This window comes from Rhineura floridana, chromosome 1, assembly GCF_030035675.1.
Source record: "Rhineura floridana isolate rRhiFlo1 chromosome 1, rRhiFlo1.hap2, whole genome shotgun sequence".
Classification (NCBI taxonomy): Eukaryota; Metazoa; Chordata; class Lepidosauria; order Squamata; family Rhineuridae; genus Rhineura; species Rhineura floridana.
In genome coordinates this window covers 110,476,913-110,491,150 of record NC_084480.1, presented here as the reverse complement: position 1 = coordinate 110,491,150, position 14,238 = coordinate 110,476,913, and the positions used below count along the sequence as shown (strand labels likewise).

Here is a 14,238-nt window from a genome sequence, read left to right as displayed (position 1 = left end):
TTAAGAATTTATATGCTGCCATTTGACAATAATTTTTTTCCAGAGTGGCTTCCAAATAAAATACATAGCAAAACAAAACAGCATGTTAGGTGCTCAGTGACGTTTTTCTTTATCGTTACTTCATTTGTTCCAGGACTTCCTCCTGGTGCTTGAAAACAGATATTGGGCACATAAACACTGGCATCAGATTCACCGTGGGAAACCCCTTCCCCGTGGGTAATAACTGGTGCGAATCCGTGAATTGCGTAGAGGGCGAGCCTCTAGCTCGTTCTCCGCCCGCCTCAGACAGCCACCGCGAGTGACCGTGCTGATTGGCAGGAGGTGGGGCGGCGCCCTGATATTTTCTCCCCATGTGACCTTGCGAGGAGACTCCGGCGCCTGCCTGCCTGCCTGCCTGCTCGCCAAGACGCCAAGTGAAGGTGGGCCGGTCCCGCCTTGGCAGTTTTGGCCCTTTGTCGCTGCCGTAGTGCTACTGCTGCTACTGCCGCCGCCCCGGCTTTGCTGTTGGCTGCCCGAGCAAGAGCCGGCTTCGGGGCTTCATGGAGCGGAGTTCGGCAGCGGTGGGTGCCGTTAGGCGCCTCCGTACCCAGGCTCCGCAGCCTCAGCATCACCATCCCCGCCAAAACCAGCAGCAGCCGTGGCGCCCAGGGGAGAAGGAGGAAGACGGACGGGACTGGAAGAAGCCGGGAGGGGAGGGAGGAGGGAGGCGGCGGCGGCGGCTGGCGCTGCTGCCGGAATCGCGCACGGCGCTCGTGCTGCTGCTTTATTTCCTCGGGCTGCGAGGGCTCGTGCACATGTCCTTCCAGCGGCTTGTGCAGCCGGCGCGCGACGCTAAGGAGTTCAATGCCCCTCGCGCCAGGTAATTGACTGCTGGACCCTTCCCCTCCGCCTCCTCCCCCCTCCACACCGGCATTGTTGGGGGTGACATCGGCTCCTCCCTGCTGCTGCCCTTCTCGGGGAGGTGTGAGGGGCCCTTGGCTCTCCAGATGTTGCTGAACTACACCTCCCACCAGCCCCAGGAAGCATGACCAGTGGCCAGGGATTATAGGAGCTGCAGTTCAGCAACATGTGGAGGGGGAAAAGTGCCTCACACCCGTTCTAGGGGTACATGCACAAGATGAATTCATAGATGGGTTATGTATTTACATCTTTGAGAAAGTGCACAGAAAAGCAAGCCTCCCGGATCTGTAATTTCAGTTGTGTAAAACAGAGAAATGCAATGGGTGTAGGTTATACTTTAGGGGTGGGGGGTTAGTTCCTGCAAAAATGTCATCTACTGCAGGGGGTGGATGAGCCCAACATTCTTGCTTCTTGACCCTGCACCATTTGGGCTGGGGGGAGGTTGGGCAGGGTCTGTTAATCCATTTTAGTGGATGTGGATGGGGCAGTACTGCAAAAGTTGCCCCCCAGGCCAGCTGGCAGTTGCAGACGAGGAAGGGGCTGGCTTGTGCAGCTATGGCAAGCTGAGCAGGTCCTAGCCAGCTGGGGAGGACTAGCCTCAGAGGGAGGCAATGGTAAACCCCTTCTGAATACCGCTTACCATGAAAACCCTATTCATAGGGTAGCCATAAGTCGGGATCGACTTGAAGGCAGTCCCAGTGTGATGATGTGGGGATAGGGTAGTGATGAGGTCTGGCCTGGGCAGGTGCACCAATGGGAGCACTAGATTGGCGCTGCTGGTGTGCCCACATAACCAGCGAGAGCTTAGTATGGTGTCGTGATTAAAGAGTTGGACTGGGACCTGGGAGACCAGGGTTCAAATCCCCACCCGGCCATGATGCCCACTGGGTGACCTTGTGCCAGTCACTGTCTCTCAGCTAACTTACCTCACAGGGTTGTTATGAGGATAAAATCGGGAGGGGGAGAGCCATGTTTGAAAGCCACCGTGAACTTCTTGGAGGAAAGGTGGGATATAAATGTAATAATAATAACCCTGATCTTGGCACTGCCCTCTTCCTCCGGATCCTGGTAAGTGGCAGTGACTTTGATGAGAGGAGGATGGTTCCTCAACACCCACCCACCTTAGTAGTTCTTCTAGATAAACCATCAGCAGAGTACGAATATGTTTCCCTGGGTAGCTGATATACAAATCTTTATTTCTCCTTAAAGTTTTTGCAAAAACATTTGTCCCAATGCACAGTTTATGATCAGAGGAAGAAGCTCTTCTCACAGTACCACACCACTGTGGATGGCAAGGAGGATGCAAACATGAGAAAGGGCTTTTTCTATGGTGGCACCCCATCTCTGGAACGCCCTCAAGAAGTCCCCTTCCTTGGCCACGTTCAAGTAGGTTTTTTTTGTACAGGCCTTTGGAAGTGGATAGGGTCATTTAGGCACTGTAAAATGCCTAATTTTTAAAAAATTGCTCTTTAAATTAGTGTGTCTGGATATGGTTTTAGGTACCCTTTGAAGAGGAGAGGGATATACATTTACCAAATACTGTAGATAGATTAAACATAGGCTGCTGCTAGCAGGGCTGTGGAGTCGGTACGCCAAACCTTCGACTCCGACTCCGCTATTTTTACTACTGTCCGACTCCGACTCCACCCAAAATTGCTTCCAACTCCACAGCCCTGGAAAGGGCTGTAAATGTCTTTTTAAATTGGAAGCTCTCATGGGAGCATTTTTATCACTGCCTGAATATGCGCTGATCTTGGCATCACAGCATTTGTCTTCATCCGGGTCCTGTGTCATACACTGACACACAAAATGTTTTCCATCTTGAGTTATGGTGAAATGCTCAACTACAGCTGACTTCATGGGAAGCTTCTTTGACATTTTGAATTTATATTTTAAAAAATTTGTCAATCAAAATTTATTTTGAAGTCGGAGTCGGTACATTTCTACCGACTCTGACTCCACCCAAAATTGCTTCTGATTCCATGACTCCGACTCCAACTCTGACTCCACAGCCCTGGCTGCTAGACTTGCTTACCTTGGTACCTGCTGGTTTCAGAGTGATTCTCGGCTAATCTTTTCAGGGCAGATAGGCCTGGCAGATCTGGTTCTTTTAAAACCCTAGACTTAAAAGTGTTTCTAGGCACTCTTCCCCCACTCCACCCCTCAATTTTGGTAGGAAACCTCAGCTTATGCATAGCTTGTGCTGCCTGACCATAAAGAATAATGCTGCTCACTACCATTTCCAAATGGGCTGTGCTATGACACTCCACTGTGATCCACACAGTGCTCCAAATGTTGGGTCATTATGTTTCCAAATTGTTTTGATCATAGTTGCTATACATAAATAAGTCAATATTAAGCCTGTGCACTTACATATTTTTTTCTTGGGAGCCAACCATTTATTTGTCTTTTGAAGGTGCCCCAGCGTAAGGGTTCACACCTTTTCTTGAGGCAAGCATTGTAATTGTTCTAAGATTGCTTAGTATTGCTTAGTATTGCTTAGTCATGCTAATATTTCATTAAGGCGTGGATGTGAAGGAAGCCTTACCTGCAAGCCTTACCTGAAGGAGGAGGAGGAGGGGAGGGCAGATTTGATCATTGGCATGCTTTTTGAGTTCAGTGGGATTACTCCTGTACAATGATACTTAGGATAGGTGAAACTGACCTGGGGGAGGGGCAAGGAGAAGGAAGGGGGAGAGAGGGGGAGGAAGGGTAGGAGTAGGGAGGAAGGGGGAGGAGATTGCTGGGTAGAGGGGAAGCCCCTTACCTTTCCAAAAGGGAAACATTGTGAACAGTATCATTGTTACAATCCTGAGAAGAGGGCTGGCTGTTAAACCACTTTGACCACTGGAGCTCTGTCTGGGGAATATAAGTCTCCTAACAACTCTCAGCATCCTTCACAATCTACACTTCCTGGGGGGAAGCCAAGAATTAAAGTGGAATAAATGTCTGGCATGGGTGTGGCCTCCTGATTAGCCGTGCCAAACAGCTGTTAGTCTGGGTTTTAGCACACTGATAGTTGGCTCTTACTGAGCATGCCTGCACTATTATAGTGTCCAATGTTAAATTTCTTAAATTAATTAAAAATCAGTCAGGCATTTTTTGAACTTTTAAAAGGCAGATGATGGTCAGAGTATCAGGCAAGGTCAGTAACAGGATTGCAGGTACTCTGTGAACATGAATTTTTTCATTAACTTCAACAAATTATGAGACCACCGACAGAAAAAAGTACAACAGGGGTCTGGATTTTTTCCCTCTTGTTTTACCCTTTGAACTCCTGATTCTGTCTGAGGGTTTTGTGTATAGCCTTGAAAACTTAGAGGGTTGTTAAGCAAGCATTTCTAAGTTAAGGGCTATATGTTTTGTAAGATTTTGTTTTGAAATGAGCTTATAGGAAGCAGCAAAATGTAGGGGGTATTTTCAATTTAACATTGCAGAGTGCGAAAAATCCATGCTGGCATATTTGACATAATATCATTGACTTCTCCCTCAATGCCCCATGATTTTGGGGCAAAGTGGGATTTATCTCACTTTGTTTGAGACTTCTGCAGAAGTAGCATGAGTCTGGCATGTCCAGAGGACTTGAGAAGGGAGCAGACAAGGTCTCTTGTGCAACTCTTTAAAGAGGAAAAGAAGTAGTGCAATACCTTCTCACCAGTTCCCTCTAATCTTTAGTTAAAAACAACAACAAAAAGCTCATCAGGCAATTTTTCATCTGGTTAGCCAGCAATCCTAGCAAACATTGACCTCTGAGTGGGAGGATTTAGGACCATCCTTCTGTGGGAGTTTCTCCCACCTTCAAAAGATTTGGGGTACAACAGGTACACATCCATAAAGGTGAATATGTTTTGCTTAGGGTCTTTCAGGCCATATTGAGCCAGTTCATGATGGACAGGCTTTCCCATCTTGCCCATGCTAATTTGAATAAAGTGAGGTAAGAACCAAATTAGTTATCAGTCATCATGTGGAGTTTTGGGACTGTCATAGGATTAAGCTTTGTCCCACCCAGCATTTGATTATCTGTGTAGCTACATGTAAAGTATGTAGTTTCGTTTAAACCTTCAACTAAAGTTGTGCAACCTTATATTGATAATGAAATCTGCTCATGTTCTGATTTACACATACACATGAACTTGTATCCTACATGTTTTTTCATGGAAGCAATGTGGGCATACTGTTCTTTGTAGCAACATCTGCATCTCTACCTGAAACCTGAGCTAATGTATTTGGAATTGGATCATACTGACTTCAGTTTAACAGTTCCAAATGCCTATGTATAGAATCACAGCCTTTGGCAGCGATGCTCATGACACCGCTTTAGCTATAAATCCTGTTGATTTCAGAGAACTGCACAATTGGGTGGGCATCAGTGGATGTCACCTCTTGTTATTTTGAAGTATTACTATCAGTGATGTGCATATATTTGTATTATTTAGAATTCTTCTGGCCTGCCTTTTAGGGTACATGGAAAATAAGCTGCTATAGTGACATCTTATTCAGTGATTTGTTTTTCCTTGTTCATGGTAGTCACTGGAATGTTAAGTTCTGGACCTTTACCTCATGACCCTAATAGTATAAAGAATGTTATTGGAATTATGTCATTGTACACACCAATAGATTAAACCTTCTCTTTCTTGGCTTGAAAGTTATTTAGAGTAACTACTCTCTTGCAGCCAAATTTGCATGCACTTGTGTGTTAACATATGCTTCTGGATGGTTTATATTGTCTTCTACAGGACATATCTAGAAAATATTACTGCAATTGGGCCCAGAGCTGTTGGAAGTCCAGAAAATGAAATCTTCACAGTCAACTACCTCTTGGAACAAGTGAAAGCTATTGAAATTGAAAGTAGTCACGTGCACACAATTTCTGTAGATATACAGAGGCCAACAGGAACTTTCAGTATTGATTTTCTTGGAGGCTTCACCAGTTACTATGATAATATTACTAATGTTGTTGTTAAACTGGAACCCAGAACTGGAGCTGAGCATGCAGTGCTGTCCAACTGTCACTTTGACTCTGTACCAAATACTGTAGGTATGTGTATCAGAAAAGTTTTGTGTAATGAGGAAAAAAATGCCACTTTATAGGACATTTGTGTTTGCTTCTTTATATAGGAGATGAATCCCAACTAAGAACCAAATCTTATTATTTACTGACTTTGGTGAAGGAATTCTAGGATGTCTAAAAATAATTCTTCACTATTGCAATTTCCTGAAATGGCATAAACATAATTATAATTACTTATTTTGTTAAAAATTCTGACTTAATTTTTGGATTCTTTCTAGTCAGTAGCAGGGCCATAGCACACTGAGAGTATTGCTTCTATTCAGAAGCCTGTACTAATAGGGTGAATTTGTATACAAATTTTTACCATGTTTTCTTTTTCTGTAGAGTATGACTTAACAACAGTTAGTGTAATTTAATGGTTATTCAAAAAGGTTAACAGTCAGCTTAACATTAAAAAAACTTTAGAGAAAGGTAATTTTGCTAACAGGACTAAGCCTGCCTCTAAAGACTTATCTACAGACATTTCTGAGTCTAAATAATGAAATTTTACTACAGTAGTTTTTAAAACTGGTTGGTTTTATTAAACCATTAAAATGATAAAGGCCATCCTTGCTCAAAAACCTCTTAATAGTTTTGTGCTTGTCCACAATCATTTCCCTATTACTTTTTGAAATGTTAACTAAGAAAAGGAAGGATTGGAACTGATTTTATGCCAAGTGCTTTCAAATACTCACACTTGGCTAGGGGAGAGGAAATTCTTTTTGTAACAAACGTTTTCATAATCCTATTGGGGAGTTTCTTATAACAATATAGGATTGAAAGAAAACTTTTAAACTGTTTACTCAAATGGATGAGTTTTTAAAAAGTTGTTTATAGCAGAGGAATTGTATTTCAAGACAGAGGAATTTATTGTGCTAAGTATCTTTTCCTATTAAGGTGCCAGTGATGATGCTGTTAGCTGTTCTGTGATGCTTGAGATATTGCACACTCTTTCAAAGTCCCCTGAACCCTTGCAGCATGCTGTTATATTCCTGTTTAATGGTGCAGAAGAAAGTATCTTGCAGGTAAGAAAACAATAGGGGGATTTATGAAACATTAATAAAATCAAGACCTAGGCCCAGATCCAAAGAGCAGCTTCATTTATTTATGAAGTTGGTTTATATCCCACATCTTTGTCCCTTAAAAGGGCCCTTAGAGTGGCTAACAACATGCAAGCAATGAGATTGACTTCTGCCTGAAACCTTAGTCATTGGCAGTCAGTGAATATTGAATTATGTTAGCAGTGGCAATGCATTTTAAAAGTTTTGTTTGATATTGTCTGCTCATGGATACTTTTTGGCTAAAGGTTGGGATAAAATGCTTTAAATAAATAAGTCTCCCAATGCTACCTTTTGAGACCTGGACTGCATATACACCATACATTTAAAGCACATGATTTCCCCCAAAGAATCCTGGGAACTGTAGTTGATAAAGGGTGCAAGGAATTGTAGTGCTGTGAGAGGTAAACTACAGTTCCCAGGATTTTTTTGGGGGGGGGAATCATGTGCTTTAAATATATGGTGTGTACACTGACCTCCATGAATGATCGGAGCCAACAATCATTTGATGCATAAACTGTGTATCCAGTACCCATCCCTTCATGTGGCCAAGAAGAATATCATGGTCAATGGTATTCAAAGCTGCTGAGAGGTCCAGCAGAACCAAAAGAGACTTCCCCTGTCCACAGGGGCGTAGTTGTCCAGGGACTCGGGGGTCTTAGACCTCTTACTTTTTTGGGAGCAGAGTCCCTATGTCTCTGGTATCTTATAAGCCAATTGGCAAGAAAGGAGAGTGGGTTAGCCACTGAGAAGAGTCTTCTACCTTGGCCTTTCCTGCTGATTTGGAGCCAGTCAGTGAAAGGAGGTGAATAATCACTGAGAAGACTCTATTCAGCAGCTAATACTCTCCCCTTCATGAATTTTGGCTCCTAGGGATGTCTGCATTAACAAGGATCTCATTCTCAGCAAAAAAAAAAAAAAGATGGGTGAGGGCATGGCTGTGACTATCATGAAGGGACCCTGCACTTCTGAATTTGCCACTACACTACTGTCTGTCCAGCTCCCAGTGTAGATCATCCACCAGGGCAACCAAAACCATTTCTGTCCTGGATTGAAATCAGATCCACACCTGCTGTTTGCATGGAACAAACGCTCTAACTGGAGCAAAAGGTTAAAATCTTCTTACCTCTATGCCAGGGACCCACACTAGCTATTTATATGTGTGTGGTGGGGATTACCCTCAAGAACAAACCATGTGCTTAATGTAATGTGTAGATCCTTAGATTGCTGTGAATGCTTTCAGAACTGTTACGCTAGAGAGATGACTGAATATTGGCAAGAAAGAGGACATTTGTTGTAAAGCTAAAGGCTCCTGTTGTGTTTTTGGGTTATGGGGAGAGTTAGATCAGATCCCTGTACTTTATGCCTATTTTACAGGTGAACAGCATATTTAGTTACACTTAGCTAGCTCCAATAATAATTGAAAGTGTTTCTATTTTTTTCTTGTTAGTATATTTTTGTATTAATGTAGCACAATTTTAAATGTTTTAAATTACACTGAGATTTCATGTGTGTGCATTTCTAGAAAAAAATATGTTTAATAAATAAATGCACCAGTTAAATGCAAGGAAGTTTTCAGATATCAATCCACAAATTCTTCTAGGAGAAACTGATAATCTGCCACCAACTTAATTTTTTCCCCTGAATTCAGCACGACTGATGTGCATATTGCCATTTATTGGGAGAATAATACATAACTCCTAATATCAAATAAATATGCTAGCTTATTATTTATCAGTGTTAAATCTTTTACTATGCTCCTTTACTTACATTGTGAATGGTGCAATATGGACTTTAAATCATATTAAATAAAGATTTCTGAAATTGGCTCAGAGTGATTATTATTCAACATGCTGCTCTAATAATGACCTAGTACCCAGTGAGGTGGTGAACTTCTATTTGCTCTGTATCATTTTAGTCTGTAAGTGAGGATTCACAGGAAGAAATGTTGTTCTCCCCCCACAAACACTCCTACACATTAGCATCTAATGCTAAACCATGGCTTAGCACTATGTGGACAAAGTTCAGTGAGGCTCATGGTTTCCCCCCTCTCCTCCCGCTGAGCATGGATCGTGGCAAGTTTAGGTTTACTTTTAGAAACTCTTGGCTTAGTGATATGAACTAATTTAATTCAAACTCTGGTCAGTTTCACAATAAGCCAACTTCAAAACATGAGTTATGAAGCTGACACTAATCTAGCCACAGTTTGTTTTAACCAGGATACCAGGGTAACTTTGTAGATAAAGCTAAACTATTGAGTGAAACTAGATGAATAGAAATCCTCCTTCCAGCTGTGAGGATGGCAGAGGGGAGAACATTTGAGCCCAGGGTTGTTGAGGATTGTCCACATAGTACTTTAATATTGGATGCATACCAGCCCACTGCCACTTCAGGGGGAAGGCTAGACTAGAACTCTTCCTGACGTGCTAGTTTTCTGTGTGGATGGAATTTTTAGTACAGTAGGGCCCCGCTTTACGGTGCTTTGCTAATGTGGCAGTCTCAATTAGATGCAATTAGACTAAAGCCCCACTCATACGGCACTTGTTCCGCTTTTATGGCGGTTTTTGGGTGTCGCGCACCATTCTATTAAATAAGTTCCGCTTTTCAGCGGTTTTCGCTTTTCAGCGGGGGTCCAGAAAATAACCCGCCATGTGAGTGCGGCCGTACTGTACAGAGGAACATGCAGTCATATGATCCGCCACCTACAGTCTAAAGTGATACACCTGAGGCACAAGTTTAGATGGTGGCTAAAGGGATAAAGAGTTAAAAAGTGATTTTTTTGTGATGAGTCTCCTTGTGATTCTCCTTTCCTTCTTGATTCTCTGTGTTGTGTTTTGCAATTTAACTTTTTCTGTGCTCTCAAACCGTTTGCCTGCCTTGCCATGCTCTTTCCTAGCATTTTGTCGGAACAAGAATTATTTGAGTGTGTCGAGACGCTAGTTCGAAAGTATTGTCATGTTTGACATCTATTGTTTTTGCTTTTTATCAAGGCTAGTCATGGCTTCATTACACAGCACCATTGGGCTAAATCAGTCAGAGCATTTATTAATCTGGAGGCTGCTGGCGTAGGAGGGAAAGAGCTTGTGTTTCAAACAGGTAAGATGCTTAGCACCTCTTGTGTATCCCCAGGACAGTTTTCTTTTTAAAAACAGCAACCCTCAAACAAAACTCCACTTGAATACAACTGATGTGGAATCCCTAATCATTATTATTATAACAACATTTTAAACATATAGTTGAATTTTCATTGTGGCTCTGACAATGTCTCTTAAGATCTGCCCAGATAGCAGACAACTTAGAAAGTGTAATGTTTCTCAGTGATAGTGTATGTGTGTCATCCATCACCAAAATGCACTTGAGAATGAAGGTGTCAATTTATTTTGTAAGTAGTAATTCACACAATATTTGTTCCGCTTGTGTGTGCCATGCATAGCTGTCCTCGGGCACATCTGCTTTTAGACTAGGGATGGGATCTGCATTTCGGTGCCAGTTTGTTTTTTGCTCCATCAAACTTCCTTCCAGTACTGCTTTGTCAGGGATCAATGTTTTCTATTTGCTATAAATACCAATTTGTTTTTTTCTGCAAAAATATAAACGTTAATACTGATTTTTAAAAAAATATTAATTCATAGATTTTTTAAAAATCAATATTTTAAATGAAATATCAATATTAAATTGACATTGATATTTTGAAGGAAACAGTGATATTAATATTAATATTTTGAGGAAAACATCAATATTAATATTAATATTTTGAGATTTTTTTAAAAAAATCCGCTCCAGCTGCAGAAAATCACTAGGAAAAAACCAGATCATGAGGGGATAAAAAAGGAAATAAATAGGAAATCCAGTGTCACATTCTAATTTTGCAAAATTCAAGTATATCCCTAGTGTAGAGTTATATAGGCTAGAAAATTAGAGCTTTGCCTAGCAGCAATTCTTGTGGTTTTCTATAGCAGTTTTTCTAGCCTCCTTGGTGACAGTTCAGATCTGCTGCTTAAAGCCATAGGTCATCACAATATAAAACTGGACAACAAATGTGATGAGGAATAAATAGTATTAAACATAAATCAATAAAAATCAACAAAAAGGATCTTAATTGAAATTTGGTTGTAGACCTTTCAAATGGCATAATTACCAACTGCAGTTCAGCCAGTTATTCACCCAATTTATATTTCCAGCATAACAGTTTCTAATTTTAGGTTGTAACTATTGACCATAATAAAATTAAGATAATTGAGACAATTTTATCAGTGATTACCTGGCTCAAATATTACGTATGTCTACATTAATACATGACTAGAACTGCTCAAGTATTATCATTACTATTATTAGCTTTTATATACCTCCCTTCATGTTTTTAAAAAACCTCAGGGTGATGTACATAGAAAATATCAAAGCAAAAATCCAAAAACCAAAATTGCAGTGTAATAACAACTCATTTGCAACAGTACAAAATGTAGCAAAAACAAGACTACCAGTCAACCAGTGCTAAATAAGGCATACTGTGTTGCTCAGTACACCTGTAGCATGTTGCTTATTTATGCTGTGACAACCATAGAATCTGTATAATCTTTATGGTAGCCTGTTAGAACTAGAAGTCAGGAATGCCCAAGTTCTGTTTTCATCCTTCTGATGAAATAAAGTGTTTTTTTAATAAATAACATGTGTTGCAAATACAACTATACATCTCCTTAATGGGTTGGCTGCTGTCAGCCTTCAGAAGTTAATTTTAAACCATCAGCATTTGATGTTTATGACAGCATTTAAACTGGTTTGACAACCACAGATGGGCCAACCTGATGAAATTTCTGTATTAAATGTTTAAAAGATCAGCAAAACAATGTATTTCTTACATAAGGCCTGTATAAGCTATTGGAAAGTGACACTACTCACTGTTGCAATTTCAAGGTTGTTCTGCAGTGATAATCTTGGAGAGCGGCAGCTTCCACCTCTCCAAACTCTCCCTGACCAGTTACAGCCAAGATAGGGATTGAGGAAGAGGGATAATGAGAGCTTGGAGATGGAGAGAGGCTCTCAATTGTCGCTTGTTTTACAGAACTGGAATTAGGACATTTTAATGTTCAAGCATAGGTTGATGGGATCAGAGCTAAAGAGCAATCTCACACTCTCTTGATCTAAAGCTGCTATTTCAGTATGTGCATGAGAGTTGTGTCAGCATGCATGCAGCTGGAGTTTTTGTTGTGGCATAGATCTTCCACCTGATGAGGCAAGGTGCTTTAAAAGGTGGACAGTAGCCTGCCTCATTGAGCCAGAGAGCTGGAACAGTCAGAGCTGCAAAGGAAAGCACCGGCTGTATGAATGGTTCCATTTTGCATAAGTATGGTATCTGTGGATGATGGCTCCTGTCTGGTGGAAAAAATATTGCAGATCAGAGACAGGATCTGTGAAAGCCTGTTGTACAACTTTCTCTTTATTGTGCAAACCGAGCAAATATAAAACAAAGCTATCTAAACTGTGAAAGATAATTGAACTACAGATTCTGCACTTAATTCAAATTGTGGATAATGATACAGTTAAGGTTGCAACTACAAGTTATCCCAGCTATGTAGTTGCCACCTAAAATAGCAGCTGTGAGTGTGTTTTAATCTTGCCCTCTCTTCAGCAACATTTAGTACAACTTGTTTTATGTCATGATCATCACATCTACATGCATCCCTTCCCCATGCCCACTACTTCATTGGTTGTTTTCAGTGGCAGCCATGTTTTAGGCAACATGCAGCTCAAGTCAAGCTAGGGATGGAAAGATCTGTCAATTTCAGTTCCCTCAGTTTCTCATTTTTCCAATCTTAAATTCAGTTCTCCACATTTCTGCAACAATTTGCTTTTTAAAAAAAATCCTCATGGACATTCTTTAGCATTTTAATGCACATTTCTCCCAATAAATACATTTTTGTAGGCGGTTTTTACTAATGTACATATTTTGCAAGCAGTTCCTCATTATATAATGCATTTGTGAATGTTATTTTCACTCATATATTCATTTTTATGCATTCTGTCTTCTAACACATGCATTTTTGTAAACATTGGTTGGCAAACTGCATTGCAAAATTCACATAAGTGTGAATTTCAAAGCATGGCTGTGTTTCAGTTCTCATATTGTTTTTGGAAAGTGCAAATTTGATAGATTTGGCTTGAAATATGAACTGAATTGAATTTCTCACATGTCCCTACTCCTAGCATCCCCTTTCAGCCTTTTATGGTCTCTCCTGAAGGGTAACAGTGTAAAATTTTATTATAAATATTCTCATAGCTTGAGTGGGGGTAATGCTTTGTAATGGGTCCCTTTAACGTGTATTTAAATATTGGGTTGAATCCAGACATAGACCTAGTTTGCATATAAGACTCCACCAAACCATGCCTTAGTGCAAACAAACAGATGTTTGGGTTCCCAGAGATTGCTCCTCATCTGCTTCTGCTGCTGCAGCAGCACTATGCAGGGCTAAGCCATTCTTTGGCTTTGTGTTGCATCCTAAACCAGGCTTACAATTTGTCTCACTCCAGACAAACCACAAGCTGTAACCAAAGTTTGTTCTTTGTTTACCACTTGTGGTTTGTTAGATGGAGAAAAATCTCAAGCCTGCTTTGCCACTGGTAGTACAGTAGCAGCAGCACTGAGGACAAGCACAGCACCCCTGCATTTTGTGTCAGGAGCCTGCATGTTTGCTTGTTTGTGCAAGCCACAGTTAGGCTTAGCATTACATGGGATCTGGGCCAGAGCCATACTTAGAGTAAACCACTGAAATAAATGGGACTTCAGTTCATCATGACTAACAAATTCAGTTGATTTCAAGGGTCTACTCTAAGTGTGATTAAGTCTGGATCCTCATTGAGATTTATGTTTGCTTAAGTGAGTGTCAAAAATAAAAGTAAAAGTAGCCGAATGAAATGGAGTAAAACAGTAAAAGTGCAGTTGAACCTAAGCAGTGTAATGTGGTCTTGATTACAGTAGTCATAAAAAGGCAGCATTTGGGGAGAGGGTGCTTCCTATTATTGTTTCCCAATAGCCTTTATAATCACCACTCCCTTTTAAAAAACTTTTATTATAATCCATTTTCTATCTAAATGGTTTTTCACAGAGATTGTTCATATCTGTGTATTGTGTGTGTGTGTGTGTACTGCCTTCAAGTCGATTCCGACTTATGGTGACCCTCTGAATAGGGTTTTCATGAGGCTGAGAGGCAGTGACTGGCCCAAGGTCACCCAGCG

At 41.1% G+C, this 14,238-nt stretch overlaps 1 protein-coding gene across 2 annotated transcripts in view; it reads left to right on the top strand.

Moving 5' to 3' along the window:
- Nucleotides 1-346: 346 nt before the first annotated feature.
- Nucleotides 347-14,238, top strand: part of ERMP1 (endoplasmic reticulum metallopeptidase 1) — a 43,697-nt gene continuing 29,805 nt past the window's right edge. The window contains exons 1-4 of one of the 2 annotated variants that reach the window (XM_061629405.1): nucleotides 347-859; nucleotides 5,637-5,938; nucleotides 6,848-6,975; nucleotides 9,999-10,104. In XM_061629405.1, coding sequence (XP_061485389.1) covers nucleotides 540-859; nucleotides 5,637-5,938; nucleotides 6,848-6,975; nucleotides 9,999-10,104 — 856 coding nt within the window. In that variant the 5' untranslated portion in view covers nucleotides 347-539. Of the gene's footprint in view, nucleotides 860-2,164; nucleotides 2,287-5,636; nucleotides 5,939-6,847; nucleotides 6,976-9,998; nucleotides 10,105-14,238 lie in introns of those variants that run through there. The other variant, XM_061629414.1, reaches the window with a different exon arrangement.